The 19,892-nt window shown below is 52.1% G+C and overlaps 8 protein-coding genes across 8 annotated transcripts; 4 read left to right on the top strand and 4 right to left on the bottom strand.

The window, feature by feature from the left end:
* Positions 1 to 37: 37 nt before the first annotated feature.
* Positions 38 to 764, bottom strand: BDP55DRAFT_684568 (uncharacterized protein). The gene has a single exon (XM_060576409.1). It carries the CDS (start codon positions 400 to 402, stop codon positions 61 to 63), a length of 342 nt encoding a protein of 113 aa, XP_060422506.1. The 5' UTR covers positions 403 to 764; the 3' UTR covers positions 38 to 60.
* Positions 765 to 2,324: 1,560 nt separating this feature from the next.
* On the bottom strand, positions 2,325 to 3,462 carry BDP55DRAFT_734664 (uncharacterized protein; the record flags this gene model as incomplete). Its single annotated transcript, XM_060580230.1, has 2 exons — positions 2,325 to 2,479; positions 2,604 to 3,462. The coding sequence occupies 2 exons, from the start codon at positions 3,460 to 3,462 to the stop codon at positions 2,325 to 2,327; spliced, it is 1,014 nt and encodes a 337-aa protein (XP_060422505.1).
* Positions 3,463 to 4,513: 1,051 nt separating this feature from the next.
* Positions 4,514 to 6,822, bottom strand: BDP55DRAFT_698801 (kinase-like domain-containing protein; the record flags this gene model as incomplete). The annotated part of the gene is made up of 5 exons (XM_060577818.1): positions 4,514 to 5,758; positions 5,808 to 5,879; positions 5,900 to 6,136; positions 6,201 to 6,494; positions 6,724 to 6,822. 5 exons carry the CDS (start codon positions 6,820 to 6,822, stop codon positions 4,514 to 4,516), a joined length of 1,947 nt encoding a protein of 648 aa, XP_060422504.1.
* A 266-nt stretch (positions 6,823 to 7,088) lies between these two features.
* Positions 7,089 to 8,388, top strand: BDP55DRAFT_503799 (uncharacterized protein; the record flags this gene model as incomplete). Its single annotated transcript, XM_060567651.1, has 2 exons — positions 7,089 to 7,240; positions 7,302 to 8,388. Coding segments are annotated over 2 exons (1,239 nt in total), but the record flags the coding sequence as incomplete, so codon positions are not given.
* Positions 8,389 to 9,706: 1,318 nt separating this feature from the next.
* Positions 9,707 to 10,171, top strand: BDP55DRAFT_566602 (pfs domain-containing protein; the record flags this gene model as incomplete). Its single annotated transcript, XM_060570518.1, has 1 exon — positions 9,707 to 10,171. The coding sequence occupies one exon, from the start codon at positions 9,707 to 9,709 to the stop codon at positions 10,169 to 10,171; it is 465 nt and encodes a 154-aa protein (XP_060422502.1).
* Positions 10,172 to 10,188: 17 nt separating this feature from the next.
* BDP55DRAFT_509410 (kinase-like domain-containing protein) lies at positions 10,189 to 11,208 on the top strand (the record flags this gene model as incomplete). The annotated part of the gene is made up of 1 exon (XM_060567697.1): positions 10,189 to 11,208. A coding segment is annotated over one exon (1,020 nt), but the record flags the coding sequence as incomplete, so codon positions are not given.
* A 3,490-nt stretch (positions 11,209 to 14,698) lies between these two features.
* Positions 14,699 to 15,112, bottom strand: BDP55DRAFT_566574 (uncharacterized protein; the record flags this gene model as incomplete). Its single annotated transcript, XM_060570515.1, has 1 exon — positions 14,699 to 15,112. One exon carries the CDS (start codon positions 15,110 to 15,112, stop codon positions 14,699 to 14,701), a length of 414 nt encoding a protein of 137 aa, XP_060422500.1.
* A 2,038-nt stretch (positions 15,113 to 17,150) lies between these two features.
* BDP55DRAFT_419429 (uncharacterized protein) lies at positions 17,151 to 19,357 on the top strand. The gene is made up of 3 exons (XM_060567441.1): positions 17,151 to 18,585; positions 18,697 to 18,967; positions 19,017 to 19,357. Exons 1-3 carry the CDS (start codon positions 17,496 to 17,498, stop codon positions 19,129 to 19,131), a joined length of 1,476 nt encoding a protein of 491 aa, XP_060422499.1. The 5' UTR covers positions 17,151 to 17,495; the 3' UTR covers positions 19,132 to 19,357.
* The last annotated feature ends 535 nt before the right edge of the window (positions 19,358 to 19,892 follow it).

Here is a 19,892-nt window from a genome sequence, read left to right as displayed (position 1 = left end):
CCTGCTTGTAGGCCACATCGAAAACGGGCTCGCCCACGCACTGAGCCAACACACCTTCTCTTACTTCCACCAGATTCTGCCGCGGCGGCGACCAGTGCTGCCTAAGGGCAGGTCGCTGAGTAGACCAGGGAAATGGCTTAAGCCATCCAGACAACTGAAGACCCGATGATTGTCTTCTATCATATCGAGGTTGACCCTTTTCTGAGCGCCAAGTCGCGCTGTCCATTCTCGAGCCTGTTCAAAACTGCTTGTCTTCCAAAGTTGAGTGACCTGACGGAAGACTTCACCGTCCGAGTACCGTGTTTGGTGTGACAGCCTGTCAAGCGTCTGGCATATTGCACGGTTTTGTATGAAGGCGGAGAGCTTTGTACCGGGCCTCGATAGAAGCCTCACAGTCCACATTGCATTCTCTCCAAAAGCGATTTTGGCGGCCTCCACGCGATGTTGGCCATCGAGAAATGATATCGGATGCTCAAGTAGTGGTCGTCGGCCATTATACAACGTTTGATGCAGTGTTTCAATTGAGGTGCCGAGCTTCTGTACGATTGTGCCGATCTCGGTGTATTCGACATAGCCGTCGATCGCATTATTGCACGAATCATGGTCAAGGTTCTTTTGGAGAACAGCAACCAGATTCGAAAGGATGGTAGGGTCGAGCTCTCGTGCCAACTCTCGACAAGATGTCAGAAAGCGCACGGGGACGTAGACGATCCCGATACAGTGATCGCCACGAGCAAGACAGGGGGCTAACCATGAACAGCCTGTGTGGGATTGTACGCAGCTAGCCATGTGTGATGTAAAAAGTTCGTTTAAAGTTGGAGAAATTGCGACAATCCCAGACGGGACTGGACATTGTCAGTTATAGTGCCCCACCTCTTAGGCGCACAGCTCCAGGGAATAGCCACCCAAAAAGATTTGCTAGGGGACTGATGGGCGCAGGGTACTGGTTCCCGGGAACAACACCCTCGGAATGATTTAGGGTATCTGATTCCTGGGAACAGTACCCTCGAAATTTTTTTCCAGGTGTCTAGATCCTGGGAACAAGTCTGACGCAGGGGACTGATTCCGGGGAACAAGCCTGACGCAAGCCACTGATTCTTAGACGGAATGCCGATTCCTGGGAATGGTGCCTGGCGCGAGGAACTGGTTTTCGGGAACAGTACCCTCGGGGAACCTTTTGACGGGACTGATTCCTGGGCACGGATTGGCGCAGGCCAACCTGCTTTCATGCTATTTTAGTGGAGGCGCGGGAGCTAACCTTTATAGAGTTAAGATGAGGGAGCTTTATCTATTTTTAGCTACTCTTATTAGCAAACCGCCCATGTAGTCCACTCACGAGATATATCAAAGTCTCAATGTATTCGTTTTGTAGTGTGGCACATGAGCTCAGCTATCGCAGTATGCCGCGCCAAAGTAATTCGGTTCGAGCGAAATGGAGAAGCCAGTGTCGTGAAAGGCTTTGCCAACACATTAGTAAGTCTCTAGTTGCGACGTCACGAGTCGCTAGCTGACTATCAAGATGATACCCTTGGACTATCACTACTTCCTGATCAAGTCCGCTTGCTGCCGAAGGATGATGACCAGTATACGTGGGATATCTCGGAAGACAAGAAACACCTTTTCAGTAAACATCTTAGCAAACATTCAACCGGGCCGCTCATGGAGCTCTGCCGTGAGGTTGGCATCTCATTTCGGGCGATTGCACATTCACATCGCGCAGCTGGACACCAGACGCCATTGCCATGCCAAATACAGCAGGAGAACGAAGAGCTGTGTGAAGAACTTTGTATGAGCAGAAAACGTGCCGATCTTGCGGAAAAGAGACTTGAGCGTCTGGTCCAAGAGTTTAAGGTCTTGAAATGGCGGGAGGCTGTAAAAGGGGTCATAATATCAAGACATCGAGCACATATGATTGATTATGTACGAAATTCTAATCAGTTAATATCAATGATCTCACCTTGAGCTGAGAACACGAGCTGCGGCATTGCTGGAAGATTGAGAGGAAGGGGTCTTCCATTTCCTTGTAGACATCAGCAGGTACTTTTGGCGGAAAGAGTTGTTGAAAAGCCGTTTGTGCGGCCTATACTGCCATTAAACTATCAATTTTTTCTGCACCTACAATTCCAATTTAGACTAAACAAGACGGATGCTGTGTAGAGATCGAGTCAAACGAGAAGTCACCTTTCTATTCCATGACTACCTTAAAACGGCACTAAACATTGATATGACACAAACCAAGCAAATTTGAACCCAATCGAAGTTCCTGTCCCACCTGGGGATGCATATGAGTCTTGCCCTATCGATCACTGAGGTCGTTGATTCGATCACTCATCTTCCATCTTGCGAACTCCTGCGAGAATTTTCAGCCCTGTGTGGTCTACTCCTTCCGTCTCTTCGAGACCCTGGAGCATGGCGGTGACCCCGAACTTTTGACGAGCCGCCGGAATCTCCGCCTTCTCGTTGAGCCTCTGCCGTATGCCTGTGATAGCGATCCTTTCTCCAGGCCGAGCGCCCAATTTCCTCGCCTCTTGAATGATTCTCGGTCCGTCTTTGATCAGAAGCCCTGGCGAACCTGGCCGAGCCGCGCCGGTTGGAATCCTCACTACGCCTCCTCGGCGTTCGACGCTCGAGCCTGCTCGAACGATCCTTCTCCATGTGTACGTCGTGTCTCGAATTTTCCCTCTGCAGTGCTGATCTTGGAGTAGAAAGAGGGCTTCTGTCCTCATATGTGACCACGGAATCCGAATCATCATCGGAAGGATAATCAGTCATGTACTCCGATGTGGACGCGTAGTCGGAGCAAGTAGCAGAATTTGGCTCAGACCGCAGCTCCTCGGACTCATCATCCTCATCATAGTTCCTACGGCGCCTATCGGGTCGATATGGAATTGATGGACGCTGGTCGAGGTTCGATTTGCGACGTGCAGGCAAGGACGGCTTGCGAGGTTTGGCGGGAGAGTAGTATCGGTAATCTTTCTGCCCCTCATGGTCACGTTGACGCAGCCGTCCGCTACCTCTCGCTGTGCGTGGTGATGCAGGGGGCGAGACGCTCAATCCTCTCCCAAGAACGGGCATCTTTGAGCTGTGAGCCTCGTCCCATAGCCATAGAGGTGCTCTATCTCGCAGGCGGCCGCCAACATACTGCAACTTCTCACGGGTGCGCTTCGATCTGGGCTCGCGAGGATCCGACTGGCCAGCTCTAGCCCATACACCTCTGAACACACCCCAAGTGCCGCCCTTGTATCTGTACCGGCAATCTGTGAAGGTGAACCACGTCTCTTGCGACAACCTGGTCCTTGCGTCCCCAAGATTCGCATTCGGTCCAACGCTTGTGAAGTCCTCTTTGAAATACGCCCATCTGATACTATTTTTTTGTACCTCGCCGGCATAGTTCAGAGTGTAGCCAGCACCAATCGGCAGCACCATCCCGGGGTATGTCTCGATCTGCTGACAGGTGCCCATCTTCAGTTTCGGAAGCACCGACTGGTCCAAGGGAACTTTACAGTATTTGAAGGCGTAATAATGTTTGGATTGGCCCTCTCTAGGAGGATTTGCGGCGAAGGAAACTATGGTTAACCCCTTTACTATTGGTTTACCTTCTACTCTTACTTACGATTACTCGCCGTGCTTCTCTGGATCCGGGGCCTCAAAGCTCCGGTGACCATCTTGGAAGCCATATCGGCCCTTGCCGTGCTCAATACCCTCTTGTACGTTATTAAGCAAGCGCAGAACTTGGAAATGTTTGCAGTCTTCTTCACACTATGGGATACAATCTGATGAACAGGGGTTGACTGGATTTTGCATACTCATTGGCGCTGTTCACAAGGTTCGGGCCACCACAAGCTGCACGTTTATTTACACCAATGAGAGCAATTGTGAGCATCTGTGACTCACAGAGATAAGTACCACGCATGCCGTTAAGGCATTGAGATCAGACCAGTGGCTGATGTTGCCTCTGCTGACACCCAACTCTGGTTTGGCCTTACTCGCTTGGCCGAATAGAATCGGGTCAGGCAGCTTATCGAAATCTTGCCAGCCACATAGCTATGTACCTTCAAGAACTTAGCATGATCGGCATAGTGGCCTCAGGGTGAATGAGAGAGTTACAAAAAACACTCACGGTTCATTGTATTGGGTGATGTCCATGTGCGAGAAGCAAATTAACTCTCGGATAAGCCTCGATTTTCCTAGAGAAGAATTCGATTTACCCGCAAAAATGCAGCATCAATATCCCGCAGCCTCGTGGGTTCTTCTTGGAATGAGGTGTCGTTAAGATAAGGGTCGGACAGCTTCATGATCGATCTAGGCGCAGGCAGAAAAGGAATCGGCACGCAGAGCGACTCAGCGTGATAGAAAAGTTGCTCAGAGCGATCGGACGCGCCAGAACTGCGAGGTGATGGCACTGGCGGCCGATCGTCGGCGTCTTGTCGCTAGCTTTAGAGTGTCAATGATCATCACCCGTGCAATACTGGTATGTAGTTATCGTATTCATGTCGCTCAAGTTAAACACCCTTCAGTCACAGACTTCAAAGTTCGACCACTGCCCCTGACCCAGAGCCTGAAGCATTAGCGCCGCATTTGCCCTCTCGTCGTAATCTTCAGCGTCGATTGCGTTGCCTTCTTCAACTGGTTCAGGCCCACTCGCTACGCGCCATCCTCCGCTCCCGCCCCGCGGGATTCTTGATTCTGAGACCGTGGCTGTCTCCAGACCGCCAGCCCAGCCCTGATTCTGCTGTGACGAACCTCCTAAGAAATCGCTTGCCCATTCTTCGGGGTTGTCTTCTACTAAATGTGAGGCCAGTGATGATCCAACATAGAGGGAGTTGAGTGGATCGACCGAGTAGTCTTCCACGAAACGCGTCATCTCATGGCCTGCTTGCCAGCTGTTGTAATGTCTGATCGCCGACGAAAGTGGTACCTCGGACTCTCCATAATGTGGATTCACCTTGGAGAGTAGGAGCGACTCGGGAGGGGGCGCTCGAGATCTTATGAATAAAGATGGGGTAACCGCTCTTGTAGGCCTTGGCTGGCAGATGATAGTCGACAGATTCCCAGCGTCGTCATTTAGCGAGGCGTACCTGAGTGTCTCTTGGTCCTCCTCCCTAGAGTATGTAGAGGAAGCCAGCTGCTGGGAGAATCCCTGCTCAGGTTGAAGCAGATTTTCCAACGCGCTGCAGCAGTAGCCAGCGGAAGACCGCGTGTCTGGGGACAGGACCACCATGCATTCCACAAGAATCGATCCAAGCGCAGTCGGCTGCCTATCAACCTTCCTTTGCATTGCCTTGACGATCTTCTCACACCAAGCCACTCTGTTCTTCTTGTATTCGTCCTTGTAATGTGGTAGACCGTACACCAGTCGGCATCCCACTACACCAAGAGACCAGATGTCAACAGCCACAGTATAGCTGGCTTGAGATCGCATGTCTGAGTAGACCTCCGGGGCGAGATAGAGGTATGTGCCACAGAAAGTCATCAACTCAGAACTATGCCGCGATAGTCCGAAGTCGCCTAACTTAACAGAAATACTGTATTCAGATCGACTCTCAACAAGGATGTTGGCCGGCTTGATGTCTCGATGCGCAATCGGCGTCTCAAAATCATGCAAGTATGCCAAAGCCGATGAACATTGATGAACAATCATTAAGGTCTCATCATATGATATATCGTCATGATCTTCCAGAGATCCATAGGGCATGTACTCAATGTGTAGCTCATAGTGGGGTGTTGAGAATGACTCGATGAGTTTCACGATTCGTTCCTGTTCAGCTATCAGATGGATGTGACAGACAGATGATTGGCGTACGAACATGTGAGACCAGGCTCATGATGTAAGCCTCTCGCTTCCAGGTACCAGGATTAAACTGCCCGTTCTGAATTGCCTTGGGTTAGGCGATTTCACGACGCGCTCCTCCCCCGTGCTAACATTCCAGAGATGGGTCACGACGCCGAAAGCTCCCTCGCCAAGTGTCTTTCGTAGGCTAATGTCTCCAGTACCGGGTGTCTGGGCTCCTCTGGTCGGCGGATATGAGAGACCCAAATCCTCGAGGAGGTCCTCTGTAGCCGCGGTTCCCTGACGAAACCTTCTGACACCATCGATGTACTCTGGAGACTGTATGTCATGAGGCTGAGTGACGATCTGGAAAGATACGCCTTCGGCACCGTGATGATGATGCTTTCCATTTTCTGGGGAATATCGTGACCGCCAACGATCCATTGGAAATCCCTCCGGACGCCCTCCCCTTCCCCGTGTATGTGATCTGAGTGCCTCTTAAAGAGTTCAAGTCCTTGATGATAGGGCGGTTGAATTCGTCAAATGTCAGGCTAAAGTGGATATTCGAAACACCTGGGAAGGGTAGCTGGATGTCGCAGTTCTTGTTTGAACCAAAAATAAGACCTTTATCTGTCCGTGGAATGTCACTGAATCCGATCAAAAGGCGTGGAAGATAATCGAGCGCCGAAAGCCCAGGATCCTGGAGTGGTTCGGTCGATTCTCTCTCGTGACGGTCGCGACGTCTGCGCCGAGTGCGGGAAGGCTGCGCAAGCTGGGGAGGCACGTAATATGGGCTCGACTCGATCGCTTCCGATGCTTTCTTGCCATGGCCGTCATGGGGAAACAAGCAGGCGATAACGTTTGCGTTTTCCATTATGAAGTTTTCAAGGTGAAGGGGAGCGTGACGAAGGGCATTAGACCAACGTCGAGAAGTGGCATCAACTTATAAATACCAGTGCGGTTGATGAGATGTTAATCGATGGAACCATAACCACACTAATGACCAATGAAGCCACTGTCCACCAAGCGATAGCGGCTAGAGCGTTTGACATGATTGGCCTGCGCGGTCCCAAGCAGCCTTCACGCAGGATACGACCCAATCCACTGTGTTCATATAAGACCTCTATGTACCGATGTGTTGACTGCCTTTACCCCACTTCCGGGCGCTATCTTGCTGCCTGAGGTTCAAACTAGCCAAGTGCCGCGTCACAAATCATCCATCACCGAAATCTTTTCATCAACAACTTCAAGGTTATGAGAGTACAGCTAATTCACGATTGACAATACAATGGCATTGCCAGAGGCAGATATGACGAGAGTATCTGCGGACGAAGTCGCTGTTATGAAAGATGCAGAACTAGCCCAGTTCATGCAGCAACATCGTCTCCCCGATGGTAACTACGATCTCCCTGTCGACGGGTGGGATGAGCTGTCCAGAGAGGACCGCAGCCTTTTCGCTGAGAGGTTGGAGTGAGTTCTTGCCAACCCGCCCTTCGCGTGCCCTCTGCGGTTTTGGCTGACAACATCACAGGGCGCAGAAACGCAGTTTAGCCCAGAGTCCTACGGCATGCTCTCGCCCACTTGATCTTGATGACCTCGATTCACGCCTACATCGAGTATCACCCAATCAAAGCTTCTCACTACGACCACAATCTGAAGAATTCGCTCGGTCGAGGTCTCCTACCCCACCATATGACCCGATGAAAGACGAAATCGAGACTTACTACGAGCTTGTTGAAACCGGCGGCCGCCCTTTATACCCGACCGACCTTGTTCAAGATATATACAGAGAGCCACACAATTACTCTGAATTACTGCGGCCTTGGCAAGAGTCTCTGACACAATTGCGCGCCGAGGGCATATTCCAGAGACAGTTGCAGAGATGGCAAAATTTCCGGAGGTGGCAAAACGACCATCGAAACTGCGAAGATGAGGACGATAGTTTCCCGGCCTATGTCGAGCGACAGAAGCTTTGGATAGAAGCAAATTATATAAAGAAACAGGGCGCCAAACGCTTAGCTGAAATCGAAGCAAATCCGTCTTGCCTAAAGTCTGGATGGGATTTAGAAAGATCGCTACGTGAGCGGCAGCGACAGCTCTGCAGGGAACACGATTGTCGAGGATTCCGCGACTACGTTGATGCGGTGAAGCGGCGCCTTGCTTGTCACGGCTTTACCCAGCACTTTCACCTTGACGAAGACCCTACCAAACAGGACATGCTGACGACATGGATCGAGTACCTCAACTACGAGTATTGGTGGCTTGACAAGTACACCAGCGATATCAAACGCTTGGAGCCAGAACACGATAAGTTGTGGCAAGAGCTTGTTGAGAAGAAAGTCCTCAAACCTCACGAGACGAGAGAGTTCGTGCGGACAGACGCATCAGGGATGGAGCGCGAGAAAGAAAAGGACCAAGCCAGGAAGGCTTACGAAAGGGCAGAGTCTGAAGCGAAGCAAATATACGTGCTGACCCAGGAGGACCCGAAGCGTTTGCGTATCCCCAAAAAGAAGCGGATATCGATGATGAAATATGGCACGGAGAAGTTGCTTGCTGCAAGGCGACGATTGGAGCAGGCCCGAAGCGAATCGTTTCTCATCGTACAATTCGTTCGGGCCACATTCGGCTACGCGGGCGCTAAGAGAGATGCCGCTCGGCATCGCAATCTCGTGCAATGGGTTTTGGAACAAGTTCCTTTGATCGAGGCTGAGATAAACCCTTCCACAACGAATCACTCTGAGAGTGACGAAGGAAGGACGAAGAGAAAACTCGCAAGCGACGAAGAGCCCCCGGAAAGACGCGCCCGGAAGAGAGTGATGTTCAATCTTCGCGAGAGGAGGTCAGCCAACGCAAGACATTCAGCAACAGCCACAGAGACGCAGCCTGAACCCAGTACGGCGACGGATCAAGACACGGCCCAAAATACACAGCCCGACATTCTCACTGCTAGCAGTTTGCATAAGGAGGATAACGTCCAGGCAATGCCGCAGAGGCTCCGCCGCAGCGCGCGTATTGCGGCGCGTCGAGGCGCTTTCCGGGAAAGCTCTCAAACTTGTGAACGAAATGAGCTAGGTTGAGGCGGGATGGTTCCAGCAGTGCATTGTCGCTTGTCGCTTGTCGGTGGCTGTGGGGAGGAAAACACGTGGCCCTTTCTGAAGTGAAACTAGAGGGTTCTATGGGATTCTGCGGGTCCCAATGCGTACTGAGGGGAGCCTGGTCACCAAGGCCATTCGACGCGCCGTCGCGAGCTATACCTTTCCACGCTCCGTCGAAATAAGCTTAAACTGATTGTCAGACCTGGATGAACGGGACGGTCCAGTGAAGCACTATGGAGGTGCGACGTCGGCGCACAGGCCAAAAGCTCACCTCGAAGGACAGAACCGTCCGATTCCTGATGTTTCTAAATACACGACATCCGCTCCGTATTATCCAATCGCCTTCGACTCACCAATCAACAACCTGCCAGACATCACAGAGCCTGATCTCAGTCTTGGGAGCGGGATGACAAGGCAATCCATCTACCATCGACCACGCTTCTGCCCAATTGTGAGTGGCAGGCGCTCGTCATCTTTTTCCACTTTGCACCGCCAACATCGCTCGACGCGCCAACAACGACATGGCTATGCCCTGCACCAAAAAGCCGCCGTTACACCGCTGCAGGCATACATATTATGGGATGCCTCGATTGGTTCTCGCCATTTTTCCAAGAGGCATGGTCAGCATAGTCAGTATATTCTTCGCCAATCAATTAGTAGCACAGCACCCGAGCACCGTGGTCCTGTCTTGCTGACTAGTGCCAACCAGCCTGATTTTGGGTCCCATAAAAAGAAGAAGCCACCCGCAACGAGTGTTTACCCAACTTCCCTTAAGCTGTCCTAACGTCTCATCACATTACAAGCACTCTCCTCTTTTCAACATTGATCTGCTTCACTGGCTATGTCTGAACCCCAAGCCTACACGGTCAGTTGGATATGCGCCATTATGACAGAGTCTGTTGCGGCCCGGGCTTTCCTCAACGAGGAACATGCAGGCCCGCGACAAGTCGCCCAGCACGATAACAACAGCTACGTTCTGGGCAGGATCGGCAGCCACAATGTCGTCATTGCCGTCTTGCCCGATGGTGAATATGGCACGACTTCAGCGGCAACGGTAGCCAAAGACATGCTCCATAGCTTCCCGAACGTACGCATCGGGTTGATGGTCGGTATTGGAGGCGGCGCGCCTAGTCCAAAGCATGACATTCGACTCGGTGGTATTGTCGTCAGCAAACCAGGTGGCGGACATGGCGGGGTATTCCAGTACGACTTCGGCAAAACCATCCAGAATGGCTCGTTCCAGGAGAACGGGTTTTTAAACCAGCCACCAGTGCTGCTGCGAGCGGCTCTTGCCACACCCGTCTGATAGCCCAACAGGAGCGGATTGTGCGACTCATCGAGTCATTCTCTGCACCCCACCCCGAGATACACCTCGAGTATGTGCCTCTGGGGTCTCTAGATGAGCACAAGGACATAACATACGAAGAAACCCTAATGATCGTTCATCAATGCTCATCGGCTCTGGCATACCTGCATGGCTTGGAGACGCCCATCGCGCACCGAGACATCAAGCCGGCTAACATCCTTGTCGAGAGTCGATCTAACGACAGTATCTCGGTCAAGTTGGCCGACTTCGGGCTGTCACGGCATAGTTCTGAGTTGATGACTTTCTGTGGCACATACCTCTATCTCGCCCCGGAAGTCTACTCAGACATGCGATCACACGCTGGTTATACTGAGGCTGTTGATATCTGGTCTCTTGGTGTGGTGGCATGCCGACTATTGTACGGTCTGCCACGATACAAGGACGAGTACAAGCAGAACGGGCCGGCTTGGTGTGAGAAGGTCGTTACGGTGATGCAAAGGAATGTTGGTAGACAACCGACTGCGCTGGGATGGATTCTTGTGGAAAGTATGGTGGTTTTATCCTCGGAGTCGAGATGTTCAGCTAGCGATTGCTGCGACGCGTTAGGAAATCTGCTTGGATCTGAGCTGGAACCGTTTGACGGGCTGGCCTCATCTTCATACTCTGGGGAAGGAGACCAAGAGACGTTCATGTATGCTCTGCAGAGCGACGATGCCGAGGACCTGTCGACTATCATCCACCGGCCAAGGTCTACGGGAGAGGTCATCCCATCCTTATTCGTAAGATCTGGGGCGCCACAACCCGAGTCGCTTGCACTGTCCGAGGTGAACCCACAATATGGAGTCTCCAAAGGAATATCCTCGTCGGCGATGAGACAGTACTACAAGTGGCAAGCGGGCCATGAAATGACCCGTTTTGTGGAAGACTATTCGGCAGACCCGTTGCACCCCCTCTACGTTGGATCGTCGTTAGCCTCACAACTAGGTCGAGACAACTCGGAAGAATGGGAAAGCCAGTTCCTAGCGGACTCGTCACAGGAGAATCAGGACAGGCCTGAGGGTCTGGAGAGTTGCACAATACTGGAATCGAAGACCCCACGAAGCGAGAACGCAAAATGGCAAGCAGCCAGCGGACCTGGTCCAGTTGATGAAGGCAATGCAATCGACGCTGGTGAATACGACGAAAGGGAGCATGCTGCGTTGTTGCTTCAGGCTTTGGGCAAGGGGCAGTGGTAGAACAGTGGCTTGTTCAACTCAACCAGCACGAGTAACGGAATGGAAATGGTTGGGTTTACCGTCATTGACGCAGCGGACCAAAAGGCACAATACTCGGTCAGGAGACTGAACCCTTAGCTACTACATGGCCGATCTATGAAACACAGCTCGAGATTTGACTGCATCTTTGGTCTAGCTAAGCCTGAGACAGACAATTGCCCTCGTCCAAGTTCGCCGTCGAAAATGAAATTCGCTGCGCCTAGGTTCGTTATCGTCCATGTAAGACACGTTCGAACACGAGTGCATAGAAGATCGATTTGAATTGACAGGGTGACCGGGAGTCGACTTCTTAGAGAGACGGCTATCCGGCGAGTCCTGTCGAGTCTCTGTACGTCGAAACTGCTTTGGAACGAGTTCTCGGGCCATGCTACGAGATAGAACCAGGCCTGGAGTTTGCAGGCCAACACAGGCTCACGGAGAGGAGAGACAAGCCTGGAACCACACGTCCTAAGAGAGGGGTTAGAACACGAAGACTGCGAGATGGCTGAGGCGGCGAGGTTACTTCAGGGCATGGGGCGCAAGTTAGGCATGCGGGCTTAACAAGAGAGACTGTGATGTGTTTTGTCCAGACTTCAATGTCACTTATCATGGTCTTGTGATTTTCCCCATCATACAGCAGCCATGTTGCGATGCGTGCCTGGCACCCATGCCGCAAGTACGGTAAAGCACAATCGCCATTCCCCGGGAGAAATGCTAACGAGGGCTTCGATAGTGAATGCTCTTCGAGCAGCGGGCGCTTCGCTCTTGGCCTCGCTATCTTACCGTAAGTCAATCGAGCTCGGCTAACAGCGTCTCTATGCTTGTCGAGACATACCGGTTGCTGGAATTAGCAGACCTCTCCGTAAATCGGGCCATAATCAAGAATCACGCCACCAGATACCAATGTCATCGCGCCGCACTACGTCGCAAACCAACAGGAAGGTGACTCACTTCATTGAGGATTTGGGGTCGCTAGGATGTGGATGTAGCCGGGGAAGGGCTCCGGCGCGGAACTCTCAACTTCCTTCCTGAGCCTGGGAAGCAGTGACAGTTGTGGCGACAGCCCTGGACTTTCAGAACCCAGGCTGGTGGTGCTGTGCTCGTTGACCCCCGGCACCCCATTGGCGGGGTGTTAGGACAAGCGCTTCTCGAACCATAGACGGACAGGGATCAGTGGGGCAGGAGCTGTGACCAAGAGTAGAAACGAGGCAGGGATGAGAAATGGCGAGAAGCTCTCGCTCAATCACCATGGAGAGCGTATCGCTGTGCGTGAACTCCGGACCAACAAGTCCTGGACTCAGCGGGGTTAAGCACACACCACATATCGCCGCCAATCAAATTGTTCGCTAAATGACACCGTTAGCAACAACTTCCAGACTGATAACACAGGGTTACATTGAAATACTACCGTATTCAGAATCAGGCCATTTTCTCCTCACCTCGGACAGCTGCTCTTGAGTGCAACTCGGTAGTTGGGTGCGGTGAACCGTCCACGACCACCCACACCTTTGAACACCTCTTACTATGTACTCCCGAACATACGGCCTCGGCCGTGTTGTTGTGGAGGCGCAACTGTCCTTTGGATGTCAGTTTGTGGAAACGAAGACATACGACACAACACCAACAGACGAGCATGCTAGGCGTCCGCTATGTTGCTTGGGCTTCCGTAGTAAACCACGATCGCTCAGAGCTGCCTGAAGAAGCACGGCTCCGCGCCAACTCGGACTCGGCTCTATCGAAAGAACGATTGAACGACACGGCAGGCGGCATTATCTTCACATACTAGACTACGGCGATTTAGATGTTGGTATATCATCCCGAGATCAGCAGCGACAGGTGCATTCCTGAACAATCGTCGGAGTCGTCGACAGCAAACGAAGCATACTCCTTGGGCTCTCTATATTGAGCTGGACTACACTGATATGTTACCATGCTTCTGCATAAGCCAGCAAAACTCTCATTGCGTAGGTGAGTAAACGTCATGATAGGGCAACTGTAGAAGCTGACTGCACCTCAGAGATTTCGCCACATTCAGTCCTTGTGCAACCGGAAGATCGGTGCACAGGTTGATATCATCCGAATCCAATCGAACAGTCCTGCCAGCACGCGGAAGTTCACAATCTCATCGAAACCGGCGACTGGCCCATCGATAGTGGACGAAAGCGAGACAAATCAACCCTTCGCTTCATTCTGCGCCTACGGATCTAAACGAGCCCACCGCTATCGAGAAGCATAAACTTGCGACGAAGACGGGAATTTTGAAGTATTGTGTGGACTTGAACGGTGTCGCAGTCTACCACTACGGCTGGCCGGTGGCCCGAGCAAGCCAGTAACTACTCAGCACATACGGAATACATATATACATACAGAGACCGAGCTTCTGAGGGACCACTGCTGCTTCGAACGTGATTGCGATGCAGAAAAACTCCGCGGAAACAGGCACATCGTATATCTCGTAGCATGAACCAGTCTCCTGCATAACTACATGGGCCGGAGAAGTGCTCCGGGATCAAACTCTCCATCATGTTCCAGGTCAATGACCCCAGAGTCTGTTGCTGATTAGAAATCAAATCCAACGGCGCAATAACGACCAACGTGAGCGATAAACCCCCACGTACCTTTCTTTGCAGGCCGACTTTGATAGGGCCCACGAAGACACTATCCATGTGCACAGCGTCTGATACCTGAGAAGTACAGAGGCGGTGCTTCTCACGTAGTGACTCCACACACAGGGTGCTCAAGTTGGTCCTCGACACCTTTGCCTGCTATCCGTGCATGGAGTCAGGGTCAGGGGTTCCAAACGTATAAAGTACACGGAGTAACGGCCGCTTAATCACCGGCGGCCGGAGATCAGTTTCGCCGATAGTGATGCTGGCACGCCCAATCACCACGAGTAACTCTAACTCAACAAACGGTCTTTTCCTCGCGCTGGGCAACGGTCTGCTGCACATTTTGTGCAACCCATGGTGCCCATCACGCGTATCGACCCACAAACATATCATGGTTTGCCCTGCAACGGACGGCAATTTGGTGGGTGATTAGCACAAGAGGAGAGACATAGCCCTCCTGCTGCATTGTATCAATATGGACGTGCTCCTCTCAAAAAAACTATGATCAGCGATAATAATGGACAATCAGGTCTTGCCAGCTTTATTTTACATCAATGCTTTCAATTTTGATTGTCATTCAAAGTGACTGATTTTGTTGAAGAGAACTGCCTCAAATCAATGTCTACATTCCAAAATGCTTTGCCCTGGTCAAATACGGGAATTTCTTACAGCTGCTCGCCCACAGCGGGCCGACGCGCTACCACTCGCCGTTTAACACTGGGCTTCGCATCATTTTCCGACTGCCTTTTGGATCCAAAGATTGTACCGGCAAGGTGTCTTGTCTGTAAATTCCGAACGCTGTTTTGGAGCAGCCTGAGTTCTTCTCCGGTGGCTTCGATCGTTGCAGGGCGGTTTCCGTCAAGTCGCCATCTAGCGATATCCGAGTTCATCTTTTGGACCCTTCTCGATTTTCGTGACAAGTCCTGGCAGATCTTGCAAGGGCCTTTATGATAGGTAGTCGCATATATGAGCCTAAGCCCGCAGGTTTCGCCGATTCGCTTCTCCTTCAGACACTGATTCCGCATGTTCCCCCACTTGAAGAGGCCGCAGGCCCAAAGAGACTGCTCAAAAAAGCACATGAGATAAAGGAGATTGAAAAAAGCTGGACGCGAGCTTTGCTTTTACGTACTTTGCCGCTGGTCCGAGCTATGATGATGGCCAAGGGAGGGAACAGCGTCTTTAAACACATGCAAGACCTACCGAAGCACATCGACATGTCCTACTCCCCACTTTGACTTCGCCTCGCAACTTGACTATTGCCGTACCGATCTGAAGTTGTTGGAGGATGACCTAGAGTGGTATTTTCGAGTTCCCTGTCGTCAAACTGTGCCCTTTCACTTCTCCCAGTCGCATAAGAGATTTACATCGAGCACCACCCAGATCAGGTATTCATTCAAAGCTGCGCCGCCGTCGGTCTCCGCTCTGTCACTTTTACATGAGCTGGGACCACTTTCGAGCGATTGGTTTTTTCCCCCCAGTGGCCTTCGCCTATGCGCTGGTTGGGGTACTTAGAACAACTGCTCTTTGCCCATCCTCAGCGGCAAGCTCAGGTCTGAAATGCAGCGTACCGAGATAGGAAGCTACGAAGTGGACGAGCCAATGCCCTGATGGCAATATCCTGCAGCCCTATAAAGGCAAGGCATTCTGAGCCTTGACATGAGCGCCCTCCACCCGGTTATTAGGATGGCACAACGTCTGGCATGAAGAACCCCGCCTTGCCATGTCGTATTTTCCCCACTCACGTTGCTTGAAACAGGGTGTTCTCTACCCTCGTTGACCAAAGACTGACAAATCCAAGTCTTGAAAAGCCGCGCCTCGGGTGAAAGGGCAAGACAAAGCCCGAAGGCCGTCAGATTAAGTCTCCACCCACCTTGAGATCCCAAGTGAACAGGGTCGCTGTTAAGACGACAACTGTCCCGACAATCTGGTTATTGGCTACTATTATCACAGCTCCAACACCAGCGCCACGAAGGCATGTCGGGTTCGCAAACATGAACGGTACCCCGGTTCCAACACGAAAGCTCCAGAGCTTTTCGCAAAGAAACAACATCCCAGCTCCAACACTAGCGTCGCGAATATCCCATTCACCAACACTGGAAGCACTCTCACCAGAAATGACGACTACTAATTTTGGTTGGTGTTGCGCGCAAATCAGATCACTCACCCCAAACCGTTGCAACGCAAGCTTTCATGAGCCAATTGGAAGGCAAGCCCAGCTCCCCGAGCGTTTAGTCCGTTGAGCCTCCAGAGGAGCCAAACCTGAGGCCTTGGCGCCGACGCAAAGCACTGCTTCACGAACCGATTGCAAGCCAACCTCGGTCCTTCAACACACATGCAGCTTGACGAACGGCAAGGACGTCGGAACCTAACGTGCGCCGGCAAATGTGTCTGCTCGAAAACAGCGGTAGCTTTCTCCAAGAGCTCGCGACGTACGCAGCATTCGCAGAGCGCTCCTCATTTTCTTCCAGCCTGATCTCACATCTCACCACCCCCCCCTCCTTTTCTCTTCTTGTAACCAGCAAACCGCAAGGAAGTCAGTGTGTCATCACCGCGCGATCGCCATGCAGTCTACCTCCGAACTTGAAGACTGCCTGGAGCGTTTCATTCATGCGCTCAATGGTATTCGCCAGAGAGCAACAGAACGAGAAACCGCTACCAAGAGTATTCTTGACACCGAGAAATCTGCTTTACAAACGAAGATTACGGCAAATCGAGTCCGTTTGAAGCAGCTGGAAAAACTCATGCATACATGGCAACAAGAGTAGGAAGTCGCATCAAAACGACTGGCAGACATCGAGATGACACACGATGCCGTAGTTCAGGCAGGGCGCAGAGTGTCGGCTTTACCTGATAATCAGAAAATGGTAGGCAGTACTATCACGCCGTTGTAGAAATCAGCGCTAACTTGGAAGCTTGATTTTGTGCATGCCTGGATGTCAAGCTCGTTGAAGCGCGGACCACCAGTGCCGCCTACCACGGCACGTTCTCATTCAGCCCTGCACGAAGAAAGGACGGATCTAGTAGACGACGCGATGTATGTCGTCGAAGAGCGCAGGCCTTACGATTCTGTGCAGAGCAGATCCTTTACCGCTTCGTCAAGAAAGAGATCAGCTGAGCATGTGCCCAAGAAGTCGGCAAAACGACCTTACGGCGCAAGCCTCGCTCTGAAGCCCCCAAAAAATAAAGTCGATGCCGATACGGCTGACAACGACGGAATCGCGGGATGCGAACGTACAGTCAGCGAGTTTAATGGAGAAGGCGCCACCTCCAGCTGCGGCGAGCAAGAGACCCATGCTCCACTGGAAGAAGTCACGGCGGCAGGGTCCTACCTAAGTGGCCGCGATCATTACGAGGCGTCGGCTACTGTGGGGGTTCTCGCTGGGGCTTCTGACGGTGAGACGCCTGGCTGCGACGAAGGCGGTGCCGAAGCAGAGAACGAAAGCTTCAAGAAGGCCCTCAAGAATGGAAATTCGACAGCTGCCAGCCGCCACGACGCTATCCAACAGCACACTGGTGTGTAGTCCCAAAGCGACTTGTCGGATAGTCAATAACGTGGTCCCACCATCAGAAGACGGCGACATGACCGAAGAGACCGCTATGGCTTGTTCGACGGGCTCTAGCTCGCTCTTAGACACGAGTAAGGAGGCTGTCACTGCGCGGAAGTCTACCTCGATCCTCGATAGCACTGCCAATCTTCAGGTGGTTAACGTCGCCTATGTTTTGCACACAGGCTCACGACAAAATGCGAGCTCACCCGAGTTCGAGGATAAGTTCATGCTAGCACCCTCCGCTGGCTTCTCATCGCTGGCGGCGTTCGGCCAACGTGGTTGTGAAGACCCTGCTCTAGGTCTCGGGCAGAAATTGGCTGATCGTAGTGCCATCATCCATCGTCATAATAGCGTGTCTGAAGTAAGTCTTGTTGGCCATGACGACAATACTGGCGATGCGCAGCAGCCTCTCGACCGTGGTCTCACACGAACCCAATCAGCGCCTCTACCGCCTACAACGGACGCGAGCCACCATCCCGACGCTCTCCGATGCCCGCCACCGTCTTCGACAATGATGTCGCCTCTAGGTGTCAGAAGCGGCACCGGCGACTGCAGCAATCGAAACAACACAAATATCACTGCCCCTGAGCAGCCGCCGGGCCATCGTCCTGTCTTGAAGCCCAGGCAAAGCCTTGTCATGACAATACAAAATGCTTTGGGCGGCACTGGCTCAGCTGCAGACGCCGCACGCCAAAACGCATCGGGCCCTTCCCAGTCGCCAGCACCGCTCATCGCTCAGCATACGCCCAGCCTCATCCTGCCCGCTACCATGCCGTATCCTGCGGCGTGTTCCTCACCTTCGGGGCCATTGCTGTATTCGTCGGCCCCCACCTCAACTCTAATCGAAAGTGATGCTCCTAAATCTATGATTGCATCGCAGCTGAGTCCATCCGGGGCGGTTACTACCGTTGGTCCTCAATCACAGTCCTTTGTTTGCCCGGAGGCTCCCGGATGTGAGAATTGCAAGGTTAGTAAAATGCTCTGCGATAAAAGTCGCCCAACCTGTAAGTCCAAGGTTTTTTCTTGTTCATTTCTTGGGAGGGGGGTTGTCTTCGACAATTTACTCCTCTACGGCATTTTCTGGCTATGGCGATCTGGCTGACCCTCCCGGATAGGCTTCAATTGCTCACGCATGGGCGTCAACTGTTTTGGCCATTCCGACTCGTCAAGTCCTTCTGAACCTCCTCCATTCGAGCAATCGGCGACATCCGATAACAGCCGTCCGGACCAGAAAGAGTTCCTTCGCTACCTGGTTGATCTTTATGGTCATGCCAAGGGCTCCGGCATGTGGGACCTCATCACAAGTCATGTCAACCAGCACTACCGTTGCAAGATGAGCGCGGCGGCCTTGCAAATGATAAGATCGAGGGACTACAATCACAAACAGTGAGATAGCCGCTGGCGTTTCCAAGATGAGGAGGCTGACCAGAATAAGAGAATCATCACCCGGGCGGACGAGCGCGAATGTGCCGCTTTCCCGCCGTCCCGCACAAAAGAAGAGAGGCCGACGTCCGAAAGAAGTCCAAGCGATGCCGTCCAGTACAATGTAGCCGAACACTGAGTTATGTTTGGTCAAAGCTTGAGTTTTCTCTCTGGTGTCAGTGGTAAAGCTTATCTGCCCGACGGTCAGCGATTGCGACAAGGATCATACAACAATGCGGCCTGGATTTGGAGGGCTGCGAATTATCAATGAGTGTTCTCATAGTGAGATTGCGAGCCATTCTGGGCCGGGTAGCCGCTAGATTCAATGTCGCCTACAATGCCTTTGTCTAGTAGGAATGGCAATGTGTTCAAACAGTGGTCTATTCGAGCATGACTACATACATACATTCTGAGGATCTCCGCCTACTCGGGAACGCTGAGCAGCATGTAATCGGCGCTCATTGATCTCCCGGGAACAAGAGGCTCCATATTCCTCCCTTCTGAAATCCGAAGCCAGCCTATATATAAACTGAGGTGGACAAACGCTTTGATGAAGTCAGTGGTTACCAATAATGTCAGGTCATGAGCCTACATCAAAATTAATCAGACTTGTCAACTGTCGTCTTGTCGTGGGGGTTGGTGAGAGAGCCATAGCTCCCGAAGGTCCGCTCGTAGTGGCTCGATAGATTAGGTCTACATGGAAGAGGTGGCAGGAGAACAGGTGGGAATGACGCGTTACGCCAGCACTGAACGAAATAGGGTCGTCAAGGTTCGCAAGACCCTCGATACCGGCACGCAGTACCGTGCGTGTTCCTATGAAAGCCAAGTATACTACGTCCAAGTTATAGGGCAGGTATTCCTGGAGAAGCCGCTTGCTTTGGCGGGGCCG

Source organism: Colletotrichum godetiae (genome assembly GCF_030913485.1).
Source record: "Colletotrichum godetiae strain CBS 193.32 chromosome Unknown BDP55scaffold_85, whole genome shotgun sequence".
NCBI classification, from domain to species: domain Eukaryota; kingdom Fungi; phylum Ascomycota; class Sordariomycetes; order Glomerellales; family Glomerellaceae; genus Colletotrichum; species Colletotrichum godetiae.
The sequence above is the reverse complement of the archived record's forward strand: the minus strand, read 5'-3'. Positions and strand labels throughout refer to the sequence as shown.